Source organism: Silurus meridionalis, chromosome 11 (assembly GCF_014805685.1).
Source record: "Silurus meridionalis isolate SWU-2019-XX chromosome 11, ASM1480568v1, whole genome shotgun sequence".
NCBI lineage: Eukaryota > Metazoa > Chordata > Actinopteri > Siluriformes > Siluridae > Silurus > Silurus meridionalis.
In genome coordinates, this window is record NC_060894.1 from 12,821,891 (window position 1) to 12,835,035 (window position 13,145).

The following is a 13,145-nucleotide window of genomic DNA, read 5'->3' on the forward strand; positions in this document are numbered from 1 at the left end:
AGCCTGAATTGCTGAATTAGCCTACCTGAAGTTCAGATATTTGACCATTTGCAAATATTTGGCACATCAAATTAAACATAGCAGTTGAGCAATTGAGCAGATAGACTCATGTATCAGAAACAAATAGGACAAATTGCTCAAAACTCCACCAACTAGCCTCCGTAGGTTCCAGATGTGTGTCCAGACTGATCCCTGGTGTATAAGGGATGCTAAACAGCAGTAAATATGGACCCCTATAATAAATTTTTATATATGTGTTACCATTTTTTCCGGACTATTAGCCGCTACTTTTTTCCCACTCTTTGATCCCCGTGGCTTAAACAACGAAGCAGCTAATTTATGGCTTTTTCCTGGGTTTTTCCTGGTTTCACAAGCTCTAAGCAAAAAAAACTGAGTCCCATAACATTAGTCCAACGAAATTGCTGAACGGGTTCAGGTTAATCAAATTAAATTATTTATATCAAATCAGATGCGCTCCCACTGAATCGGGCCGCACCACATCATAAATATGGATGAGGTTCCTCTGACTTTTGACCTGCATCTCACTTGGACGGTCAACAGCAAATGTGAATCATTCGTCACGCTGAAAACAACCGAGCATGAAAAAAACGCACTTCCGCTGTGTTCTGAGCTGCACGGCATCGGGAGAAAAGCTTCACCAATGGTGATTTTTAAATGCACGACGATGCCAAAATAAAAACTCCCGAGAGAAATTGTTGTGAAAGGTAGGCTACTGTTTAGATACAAGCCGTGTTACAGACACTGTCTTTTGTTAAAGATTGTGTAAAGTTCATTAGTTTCAATGTAGACAGCTACACTGCAGCTTATAGACAGGTGAGGCTTATTTATGTTCAAAATAAAAATCTTTGTCAAATTCAGTGGGTGCAGCTTATATTTGGGTGTGCTTAATAGTCCGGAAATTACGGTAGTAATTGTTCTATGTTTTATTGTGAATAAAATATAGTTTTATGAGATTTGATAATCATTGCTTGCTGTTTTTTATTTATATTTTACACAGCATTCCTACTTCATAGAAAATTAGGGTTGTACAATACACGAATGTAGATTGTGTTCTGTAACCTCATATATAAGGTTATGATACACTTTATAAAAAACAAACAATAATGCACTGAGCTGTTGTAGCAAATAATTATTATAATATAATGTGAGATGTGAACCACAGTGCCAAAGGTCAGAATGAAGCTGTAAAGTATTCCATTAAATAAAAAAATAAACCTACTTATAATAATAATAATAATAATAATAATAATAATAATAATAATAATAATAATAATGATAATAATAATAAATATAACTTAATGAATAACATTGTTATAATAATAATAATAATAATAACATCATCATCATCATCCCATCATAAATATCTGGAATTTTTGACATCAGATGTATTCAAACTAGATCTCAATCACTGTTTCTAAAGAAACAGTTTCTTTTAATTTTATGGCAGCATGGTCTCTGTGAGAAAACCATTTGTTTAAGAGAGGTCACTGTGTTGAATAAAAAAAATATATATTATTGAATCATGACTAGTATCTGTATATGTGTGCATCACACTGACTCAAAATTGCATGGTGGAGGGTTCCATTGCTCTGGGTGGCCCAGCATCCAATCAGACCATACTTTAATGCTGGGCAGGAGTTCTCGCAAGTCGGTTGGAAAAGTGGACACTCGCACCATGGGCTCCAATTCATCATCAACCTCCTCCAATGGAATAGGCTCTGACACACACAAAGTGTTTTTATTACATTCTACTCTACCATCACTTTTTTATTTTTGCAGACCTTTAGGTAAATAATGTTAAATATTATGTAAATATTAGTAGGAGCATTAATTTGGACTGCTAAATGAATATTGATACAGTTAGGTTTATTAAATTAAAGTGAATAATTTTTTTTTTTTTTTTTTGGACATTTTCTGGAATTTTTTGAAAGTATGATCACTGGTCACCTGCAGGTGTTTCTTTAAGAAGTTTAGTGCAACGCTGCACCAGTAGCCCAAACATGGCCAAACCCAAAGAAGTAGACTGGTCTTCCAATATTGAACGTCCCTCTCCCTGTCCTTTATCTTATTAAGAAATACCAAGACAGAAGGTCGGGAGACTGGAACATAGACATGCTTATAATCATTTTAATACAGATGTGTATATGATGAAACAGTGATGCTCAAAAATAATCAGCTAATGTAAAAAGAGTGATTATAGTGTGGTTATAGCATACCTCTGGTCTGGGCATAGTGAATGGTGAACATGTTGATTGTAATTATCTGAAGCATGCGTGTATTTCCGAGAGGAGAGGGGCTATGCTGGAGCAGGGCCTTAAACTCCTCCAACAGACGAGTTGCCACAAATGGGAAGCTCTCCATCCTACCAAAAGAAGATATTATAATTGTGAGTTTTCTAGCCATTAATATATTCCTTTTTTTTCCAAGCTAGAAAATAAACAATTACAAGAAGAAATACAATGAATATGGCCAAGATTAACTACAAAAGATCATGTGAATATTATGGCAGTTACAGCTAAAAAGAGACTTGGGGGTTTGGTTATACAAAAAAAAAAGAAACAATGTTTTATTTTTAGCAGATCTAAAATGGCTGCGTTTTTAACACATCATGTTAAACCGCATTCCTGTAAAGCCAAAACAGTAATCCGAGATAATTAGATTTTCATTAGCCCATTGGGGGATATGATGTCAACTTACCCCACTTTAGTGAAGAGCTTTCCATGAGTGTGGAGAAAACTCAAAACAAATCTCTTATTGAGCTAGAACAACAGAGAATGTTTGTTAGAATGTTAGAATGGGAATATATATATATATATATATATATATATATATATATATATATATATATATATATATATATATATATATGCGCACTAATGGTTTATTGGACTTTAAAGAATTTTTTCATTACAGCTAATCCCTACAAGTAAACCGAGTTATCAATAAATCTATTATTTCTAATCACCTATTGCTTTTTTATTTAAATAAAACATTGCCAATGCATCAAAAATTTTACTAATTAATTACCGTAATTTCCGGACTATAAAGCTCACCCATATATAAGCCACTGAATTTTACAAATATTTCTATTTTTAACATAAATAAGCCGCACCTGTCTAATGTACTTTACACTAATGTACTTTACACAGGCTTTAACGAAAGACACGTTACAAACGGTATAACGAGTGAAATATGTTACGCTTCCTTTAGGAGCATAGCGGTATTTTGGGGAAAAGACAGGCACAGCATTTTTCCTGTATTACTGCGTGTGTTCAAGACGAAGATTATGTCATTATTTTCTGATGCTCATTTCTAAGTTTCTTTGACTAACCCGTAACGCTGTTGCCAAGAAAAATAAAAAAGCACGAGTTTTAAAAACCTGCCTGTGCTTATATGATTTCTGTTACAACTGGAGTTACAACTCGAGCTATCCCTTAACCCAGACTCAATGCGCTACAATGGCTTGTATCTAAACAGTAGCCGACCAAGAAAGTCATTGTTCACTGTCTTCCTCCTTCCTTTCACAACTATTTCTCTCTCGTTTATCTTTTGGCATCGTCAAGCATTACAAAAAAAAAAAAAACGTTTTTTTCTCCCGATGCCGTGTAGCTCAGAACACAGGTGAGGTGCGTTTTTTCGTTTCCGTTCGGAAATTTAATTGGTCTAATGTTATGTTGCTCAGTTTTTTGGCTTGAAGTTTGTGAAACCGGGAAAAACCCAGAAAAAAATTCATAAATTAGCCGCTTCGTTGTTTAAGCCACAGGGTTGAAAACGTAGGAAAAAAGTAGCGGCTTATAGTCCGAAAAATACAGTAGGTTACAATATATACCATACTTAATTGCTCTCAAAAAGCTTTTCTATAACCTTTAGTGCATTTAACCTCATTTACATATTTCACACAAATATTTTGGTTACTAACTCAAATGTCACCAAAAAAAAATACATAAAACCCACACTGTGCTTACACCTGTTGACATTTACATTGAAATATCCATGTTATATGATTCTTTGTGATTCTGATGCAAAAAATATTTGGACTAGTACTGTAAAACAGTAGCAGTTACTAACACAAGGGAGATTGCAAGTACTGTAATTTCCAGACTATAAAGCGCACCCATATATAAGCTGCACCCACTGAATTTGACAAATATTTTTATTTTACACATAAATAAGCCACACCTTTCTATAAGCCGCAGGGTTCAAAACGTGGGAAAAAAGTAGCGGCTTATAGTCCGAAAAATACGGTACATTGGCCTTCAAGAACCTGAAGGTTCTGCTGCTAACTCATACAAACAAAATAGCTCTATTCTCACAAATGTCATTTAAATGTTGAAATTAACAAATAAGTAATGAGAAGTGAAACATTGGGCATATTTAAAACCAGATGGCTATTACTATGCTTTTTTTCTCTTCTGGAATTCAGCCATTTACTTAGCTTTAAAACAACACCTATAAGGTCAGTTTAAGAGTGGTTTGAGTAATTGGCTCATATGTAGACACTGTGTGCACAGACAGACTATAATTTAACTGGCGGTGATTCAGATGCAATGCTCACATCACTTGCGTTCAGTTCCCACAGCCCTCCATCTTGCTCTGAGTATCTGCCTGACTCGCTGCCTTCAACGCGAGATACAATTGTAGAACGTACAGAAGGGTGCAACCAGATTTCCACCCGGGTGGCATCCTGACTCCAAACTGTTCCATGCCCCCGTGGGCCATGTGTGCCACTTTCAACATCCTCTTTCAGCCTGTGCTCTATCTGTTCAACCTAGTGAAAAGAAGAAACACAAAAGGGAATAATTTTTCCATTAAACTTTCTAAAAAAAAAAAATCCAGGATAAACATGTAATTTTTCCAATAATAATTATGGTACTACATGATAGATAAAGAGGAGGCTGTCTGGATGGTGATATGATGTTCACATTAAGATTAAATATTTTTTAAACTCATTCATGCATATTTTTTTACTTAACCTTGCGCTTGACTTCTTCAAACAGACTCATCAGGCTTTCCTTGGCTGTGAGGATTGGGTTGCTAGCTGCTAGGCTACGCATGTAATAATACACAGCATCCAGCTTCCGCTTCTACCGAGAAGAAATGCAGTGTGAGTGATCGAGTCAGTGAGTGAGTTAAAGAGAAAGTAAATGAGAAAAAAAACAAAAAAGTTTAAGTATAAAAAAGGACATGCTTTTCTTGGAAAAACCTTATTTAAAATTAATTGGGGTGCATTATTTTCATATAACAGGACAATCTAAAATATATGCTATTCTGCTTATGTCATAATGATTTGCCAACAATTACATAGTGTTTTGCAAATTGTATTGTTTTATATTAATGTGTAATGTTACAGACCAAAAATCAAGTTAGTTCCTGTTCTCACCTATACTGAAGTGATAAACAGACATTTAGCAGCACACCTCCCTGACTCACTCACACTCAAACTTACACACACATATCTGAGCCTATCATTGTACTGAGAAATTAAAAAAGATGTAATTGAAATAGAGGCTAGGACAGTGTGTTTATGTAAATTAAATTTCTCTCTTTCTTTCTTTCAGCTTTTCCCATTAGGGGTCGCCACAGCGGGTCATCTGCACGTTCAATTTGGCATGTTCTTACGCTTTTTTTTTACAGAAACTAAATCTCCCATGCGCTCCTCAACAAGCAGCCACTATAAGCGTTAAAATGTCAAAATTAAAAGGTAGTTAATTAAAGACTTTGCCTTTTTTAAGTACATGTTTATACATAAATATGAATGAGAGTTTTATGCAATTATAATACGCAAAATCTAATAATGTTTTTATTCATTTAATCTAAAAAAACAATTGTTCAGTTAATTGGTTATCAAAAAAATTGTTAGTTGCAGCCCTACACTCCATCAAATACAAATTAATTTATAAACTTTCTTTAAGGTTTTTTCTTTTTTATTGATTTTCTTTTATATTCTGTCTCTCTTCAAATAAACCTACCATAAGAATTCTAGACTGTTCGTATCTTTGTAGGGGTAAACTTACAAAATCAGCAGGGGATCATATAATTATTCCTACCATTCACATTACCATGCAGTGGTATAAAAGTGGAATTTTAAAATTGTTTATATAACAACCAGAAAATGTAAGCATTAGCACATTTTTTAAAAACAGTTAAATTAAAGGGTTCTCACGGTGTACACTGCTAACACAGCAAGCTGGTTGTATGGTCGTCCATTTTTTGGTGCAATCTGCTGCGCTTTTAGGTACCAACTGTTAATAAGAAAACATAAAACATCTTAAATACATACCATTATAGAGGGAAAGGTTTGGGGTGGGATTAAAAAAAGTACAAAATAAAGATATATATTGGTAAATATTATTAAAGACAAACAACTAATGCAAACAACTAACCTGCGTGCTTTTCCATAATTAGCAGAATCATTAGCTTGTTCTCTGTATCTTGCGACATCTCCTTGACAGATCATACACCGCTGGGCACTAATCAAAGCATATTTCACCTAAAATAAACAGCAAAATATAATTTGTGATCTAACACAAACATTTTATGAAACAGACAAAATATGCAATTTATGATGCATATGTTTTATGACAATTATTTTTTGTGATTATAAATGAGAATACCTAATTAAAAATTGGAACAATCTGGAACAAACTGTGGTTCCAGTTGTATTCCAAAAAGTATACAAAAAGCAATCTCTACAATTTGCTATGTTTTTCCATTTGTTGAATGTACTGTGCTTTTATGTTGGTCAATAATATTGCCAATCAAAAACAAAATTAGAGTTAATAACCAGAAATGGTTTCAATTTAAAGACAATAGGAAGGAAAATAACTTTCTAAATTAACATTACAGTTTTTCGTAGAGGTTTTGCACGTATTGCCATTCCATCCATGTAGTCTTCTAGTTTAAAATTGAATACAGTTTGTAACTTCAACAGCAGTGAATCAAAAAACATTTCCCCCTAGAACACAAATAAGACAAATGAGCCACAAATAATAAACATGCTATTGGAATACTGTTTTCACACCACACATGCACACACACCAAGAAAGAAATAAACCTAGGGAAAGATTTAAGTCATGTACCTCTTCCAGTATGCTTAGAAGCATGGCCCTGATCTGGGGAGTTGTATCTGAATCATGGTTCTTTAAAAGTTGTCTGAATCTTTCAATGACCTGATAAAATACATTCTTCCATAGTAACTGGTCCACATTCAGTGTATCAGAGAACTCGATGTCTGTTAGAATTATATTCTCATACAATGTTAGAAGCTCAGCTCTGAGAGAGAAAAAGGGGCACAATTAGGCTGATTTAGTAACACAATACTATAAACCACTTTTTACAACCTAATTCAAATGTGATCAGTAAACTTATTTGTTTTTTTTACCTCAGCTGGGCCATTCTGTCTAGTCCTTCTCGACTGAGTCGTTCCCGGGACAAAAGGTTGCTGAGCTGGTGTTCCTGACTGTCAGCCATTCGCAGATGTTTACTGAGTTCCCCTCTTGTCTGTACCTCTGTCTCCTCTAGGCTAAAGGTGATGCCTGTTGATGGGTAAACTTGACCACTGTGACCATACACTCCATAAAATGGTGCCACACCTGGATTTGGGAACATCCCATTAGAGCCAGTTAACTGATATGGGAGCTGGTATGTATAGGTGTAAAATTGAGTTGTATTTGGACTGTTGGTTGGTAAAGGGTAGCGATAAGGGTTGTCGGAATTCTGATATTTGTAGTAGCCCATGGTGGCAGCATGATGGCTTTGACAGTCCTCCCCCTGGTGCACAGAAGGGCTCCCAGCAGCTTCATCATCAGTGTCCAGAAAATGCAGTGGCCCATATCCACCTTGATGCTGCAAATACAGTGGCTGTCTAAGTAATGATTGCTGTGATTGCTGACTGCCTGACAGAGCTGGTTTTTTATCAGGGTTATTGGGGTCCCACAGCCGCCTGGTGCTTCCACCACGACTTCCTCTTCCTCTACTTAGACCTGTACTGCTTCTTGTCCCACACATAAGCCGAGGTCCAGGTTCTGAGAATGTGTTTATTTCAGTGTTCGTTGGGAGTACCAAAATGCCTCTGCCTCTGCCTCTACGGTTTTGAGTTTTGCACTTGATATGGTCCTCCTTGGTTCCTGAGGCTGTGCAAGACTGTCTGTTCAAAGAAACTCTCAAGACTCCTCCTTGACCAGCAGTCAAAACTTCACTCAATCCTCTGGTATTTCCTTTTAATATTCTACTGTCATCAGAGAACATATCTTTAGCTTTAAGTCCACTTCTTCTAACTTGCTCCATTCCCTCATTCTCATCAAAGGAATCTGTGGATGACATTTCTTTAGCTGTCCTTCTTCTTTGTCTGGGCTCATCTGATGTGGCCTGGCACAGCTCCTCAATCATTCTTTCATGAGACTTATGTATGGGCCCTCTTACTCCTAACCCACTTTCTGCTTTAGTCCTGTATGTTTCATCTACTGGCTCATTGACGCTGATACCACTGCTGGATGAACTTGAGCTATAGGTCCGGTTACGAGGCCGTCTGATAGTTGATTTTGAATAGCGTTTTGAAGAACAATTAACTTTGCTATGTTGTGTTCCTTGAGCTTTTCTGAGCCTCTCGCTTTCACTCTCGATTTGCTGACTGCCTCCGTGTTTTGCTTTTTTCACGTTTGTTTGTTGGCTATAATCTTTTCCTTTTGCACACCACTGAAATATTTCTTGTACCACTGGGTCACTGTTTTTCTCTAGCTGGTGTGTCAGTAAAAATTTTTCGAATCCCTCCTTCCTCTTTTCTGAAGCTTGATTAGACCCTCTTTCCCTGGCTCCTCTGGACCATTGTTTTTCCATTTCCTTCTTCTTCTCCTTCACTTCACCTGTTCCTCTCACTCCTCTTCCTGTTCTGTTCTTCAAGCCCTCACCACTTAACTTTATTTTTGTATTCGTATTTTCACCCTTATTTTGTTTATTTACAGCTGTGGGGCTCTTAATGTCAAGTTCCTTAATTTTATCAGTTATATTTTCAGCAATGGGCAGATCAATGTTTGCAGAAGAAAGGTCTAATCTTGTTTCATTTCCTAGTTTCTTCCAGCCTTCCTTTATTTCCCTCCCTTTTCTTTTTTCCTCTTTCAGAGGTACATTCTCACATAAATCAACCTGGCCTCTCAACTCATTACTTCCAGTATCCTTTGCTTTGAACACATCTTGTGATACCTGCTCTAATACCTTGGTTGGGCCATAGTCTCTACAACCCTGAACCCGTCGCCCGCATGGCCGGTATATCTCACGATCAGGTTTGCGCATTTTCCGTTGTTTTTGAGAATCAGTTCCAGTGCTTGATTCATTATTTTTAACAGTGTTTCTCCTTCCATGTTGATTAATTAAAGTTGTGCTACTATCATTACAATATAAATTGCTCAGTTCAGACTGGCTACCACTGCTACTTAATTTCAAGCCTAAACCTGATAGAGAGCTGGCAGGCATTTCAATGGCTGAATCTGGCACAGACTCCTGTAAAGTGTATGCAAACTCAGTGAAAATTTTTAATACGTCTTCTTCATGTTGATCCTTGCATCTGCTTGTCTGAGCTGTGCCTGGATTGTACCTCAGGAGGTCTGGCCTTTTCCCCTCTCGATGACTTTGTTTTTTACTCATCTTTTGCACTTCTGTGAAACAAGAGATATGTTTTTTTTTAAAAAAGTAATTACTTACTACTTATTACTTACTACTTATTACTTACTACTATTACTGTTTTTTAAAAAGGTGTTGGTAATGTATAATGGGCTTTTTAATTTCACTCATTCAGTTCACTGTTTAAGCATTAAGCTCTAGTTAGTAACGTGGGATGAGAAACTAAATGCATATTCTATCTTGCAGCCAGTATACCCGATTAATAATACCATAGCAAAATACGTAAAGAAAATTCAAAAACGTGTTCAGATTACTTGAAAACTAACTTTATAGCACCATTATTAATACATCAAAGTAATCAAAATGTATGAACGTTTGTTAAACAATAAAAGAGGCAGTCCACTTGCTGACCGTTTTAAGTTCTGTCTACTTTTATACTGGTGGCACTAGTTAGCAAACGACAATCTTTCTTTCTAATTCCTGCAAGTTCATATTGTGTCTGCTGCATCGCGCTTGGTTGCTGGGAACTTGAAACAAACATGTGTGCCAACAGCTATTTTGTTTTATTGTAATAAAAATCTCACCTATACAACAAAACATCTACTAACGTTATCCACTATAAGGCAACACGCTACCGGAAACCTAATAACAGGCAAGTTCTTCAACTAGCAAACGCTAGCATGATGGCTTAGCTTTAGCGCCAAGAAACTGACGCAATGAGGCTTCGTTTGACAAATTCCGACTAAATGTTGTTAGCAGTATTCCACAAGTATATCTAATAAGACTTAATAACCTTTCAGGTCGTCGTTAGACGTAACAATACTCGACGCCTCTGCCCGTAGCTCAGCCTCAGAAATTCGTACTCTGTCCAGCTCGTCCGCCATTTTGGTGACCACCAAACACAAACATTACGGCGTGCTGTCAGGGTCAAACCTTAACGCGCGCGTGGTTGATAAAGTTGGAAAGAAAGGAAAAACACACAACAGGGAAAAGAACAGTAAACTTTTATAATATTTTAGGATATGTTAACCATATTGATCATTGTACATACATTTTGTAAGATGCTATGGCAACACAACAGCTTCTTATGGTCTGTTACCTTCATAGAGTCTGAATTTGTGTACAAGGCATAAGGGTCAATGAAGAGTACCATATTTTAAGAGCATTTTTAATCAGCTCTTCTGTCTTTTAAAATAAATATACATTTTTTAAAATGTAAAATAAAACTACAAGTGACTTTATCCAAAGTATTTGTGTTTATGTCATCTTTGTGTGATTTTTTCAGTAGCACCTCCACACAGCCTGGTAGAATACAGGATACAGTATCTCACAAAAGTGAGTACACCCCTCACATTTCAGCAAACATTATAGTATATCTTCTCAAGTAACAGTACTATAGAAATTTAAACTTAAATATTTTTTAGCGTTGTCAATGTGCAACTTATAAAGCTGTATAGATTTACCGTCCTCTGAAAATAACTCGCTGTAGCTGTATGTCGTGTAACCATGCAAAGCCAGATGTCCTATTCATCATGTCCATGTTTTTGTCTGCTTGACAAGACCATACAAATTAGATGGATCTCTCTGAGGATTTAAGAAATTAGAACTGTTGCTAACACAAAGATGGCGAGGCTATAAGAATATTGGTGACACCCTAAAACTGAGTTACAGTTTAGTGGCCAGGGTCATACAGGGGTTTCCTAAGACAGATTCCACACAGAACAGGCCTCAAAAGGGTTGATCAAAGTTGAGTTCCTGTGCTGTCTGTCAGGTGCAGAAGCTGGCTTAAAAAACAGACGAATGAGTGCTGCCCCTAGAGGTTGTAGAATTGGTAGAATCAATCTCTCTCTCTCTCTCTCTCTCTCTCTCTCTCTGTCTCTGTCTCTGTGTCTGTGTCTGTGTCTGTGTCTGTGTCTGTGTCAAATTAAACGAGCTCCTGAGGTTCCAGTGACCCCTCTTCCCTCCTTGGATCTTCCCACTTCATCCTGGCCTGCCTCTGAATAGTGTTCTCTTTGATTTGAGGCCACTCTGTGCAGCTGGGGATGGTTTCTCATCAACGCCCTGGGGTTTCATGAAATTCCGGAGTAAGAACGGGAGCTTTGAGGGTGGATTTGGACTGAAGTTAATGTCAACAGTCTGCTACACTGACTCAGGACTACAATTTGCTTCGGATCCCCATCACTGCACCCCGCAACATTGTTTATCTGTAATAACTGGACATTAGGTGCAACCCGGATGAGGATGGGTTCCCTCTTGAGTCTGGTTCTTCTCAAGGTTTATTCCTTATATCATCTCGGGGAGTTTTTCGTTGCCACCGGCTCGCTCATCAGGGACAAACATAGACTTTTAAAGAACATCTTTATTTTTATAACATATTTATTTTTATCACCTAATTATCTTTGTAAAGCTGCTTTGAGACAATGGTCTTTGTTAAAAGTGCTAAACAAATAAAAATTTGAATTGAATTGAATTGAAAGGTCAGACCATACGTCGCACACTGGATTCACTTAGGATTCTTCTTAAGATGGCGCTCAAGAAAGCTCGTAAACAGTTTGCTGAAGACAACCTGTCAAAGAGCATGAATTACTGGAACCATGTCCTGTGGTCTGATGAGAATAAGATAAAGTTGTTTGGCTAAGATGGTGTCCAGCATGTATGGCGACGCCCTGGTGAGGAGTACCAAGAAAATATTGTATTGCTTACAATCAAGCATGGTGGTGGAAGCATCATGGTCTGGGGCTGCATGAGTGCTGCTAGTACGGTGGAGCTGCGGATAATTTAGGGAAACATGGATTCCAACATGTACTGTGACATTTTGAAGCTGAACTTTATGCTGTCCCTTCAGAAACTGGGCTGAATGATAGTTTTCCAATGTAATAACGACCCCAAACACCCTGCCAAGATGACAACTACCTTGCTGATGAAGCTGAAGATGAAGGTGATGGAGTGGTCAAGTATGTCTCCAGACCTGAACCCTATTGTGCACCTATGGGGCATCCTCAAGCAGAAGGTGCAGAATTGCCATGTGTCTAACATCAAACAGCTCATTGATGTCATTATTGAGGAGTGGAAAAGGATCCCAGCAACAACCTGTGCAGCTCTAGTAAATTCCATGAGCTCACACAATATATTGACCCTTTGGACACAGTTTTGACATGTTCACTTAGGATGTAGTCACTTTTGTTGCCAGCCATTTAGACAAAAATGGAGGACAGTACATCTATACTGCTATACAAGATGCATTGACTATTTTAAAATATATCCAAGTTTAATTTCTATGATATTTTATAGCAGTACTGTTAATATTAAAATGGTTGCTGAAATGTGACTCATTTTAGTGAGATACTTTATATAATGGTAATAATTAACTGCAAAGAAAATTATTAATATACATATGAGCAATTATAGTAGACTGTTGATGTTAAATACAGTCTGAATCCATTCTCAAAGTTCTTGAGTTGCTCAGTGGCTTCATGGATCTTTAGGCTGTAGATGTGGAACCATTCCCA

The 13,145-nt window shown here is 36.9% G+C and overlaps 1 protein-coding gene across 4 annotated transcripts in view; it reads right to left on the minus strand.

Moving 5' to 3' along the window:
* smg6 (SMG6 nonsense mediated mRNA decay factor) overlaps window positions 1-13,145 on the minus strand; it is a 43,684-nt gene that overhangs the window by 22,419 nt on the left and 8,120 nt on the right. For 2 of the 4 annotated variants that reach the window (XM_046861681.1, XM_046861680.1), the window contains 12 exons: window positions 10,430-10,569; window positions 7,403-9,671; window positions 7,101-7,293; window positions 6,866-6,976; window positions 6,405-6,511; window positions 6,185-6,263; window positions 4,995-5,105; window positions 4,577-4,789; window positions 2,719-2,780; window positions 2,238-2,383; window positions 1,969-2,085; window positions 1,580-1,739 (listed from right to left, as the gene is read on the minus strand). In XM_046861681.1, coding sequence (XP_046717637.1) covers window positions 1,580-1,739; window positions 1,969-2,085; window positions 2,238-2,383; window positions 2,719-2,780; window positions 4,577-4,789; window positions 4,995-5,105; window positions 6,185-6,263; window positions 6,405-6,511; window positions 6,866-6,976; window positions 7,101-7,293; window positions 7,403-9,671; window positions 10,430-10,520 — 3,659 coding nt within the window. In that variant the 5' untranslated portion in view covers window positions 10,521-10,569. Of the gene's footprint in view, window positions 1-1,579; window positions 1,740-1,968; window positions 2,121-2,237; window positions 2,384-2,718; window positions 2,781-4,576; window positions 4,790-4,994; window positions 5,106-6,184; window positions 6,264-6,404; window positions 6,512-6,865; window positions 6,977-7,100; window positions 7,294-7,402; window positions 9,672-10,429; window positions 10,570-13,145 lie in introns of those variants that run through there. The other 2 variants (XM_046861682.1, XM_046861683.1) reach the window with 2 other exon arrangements.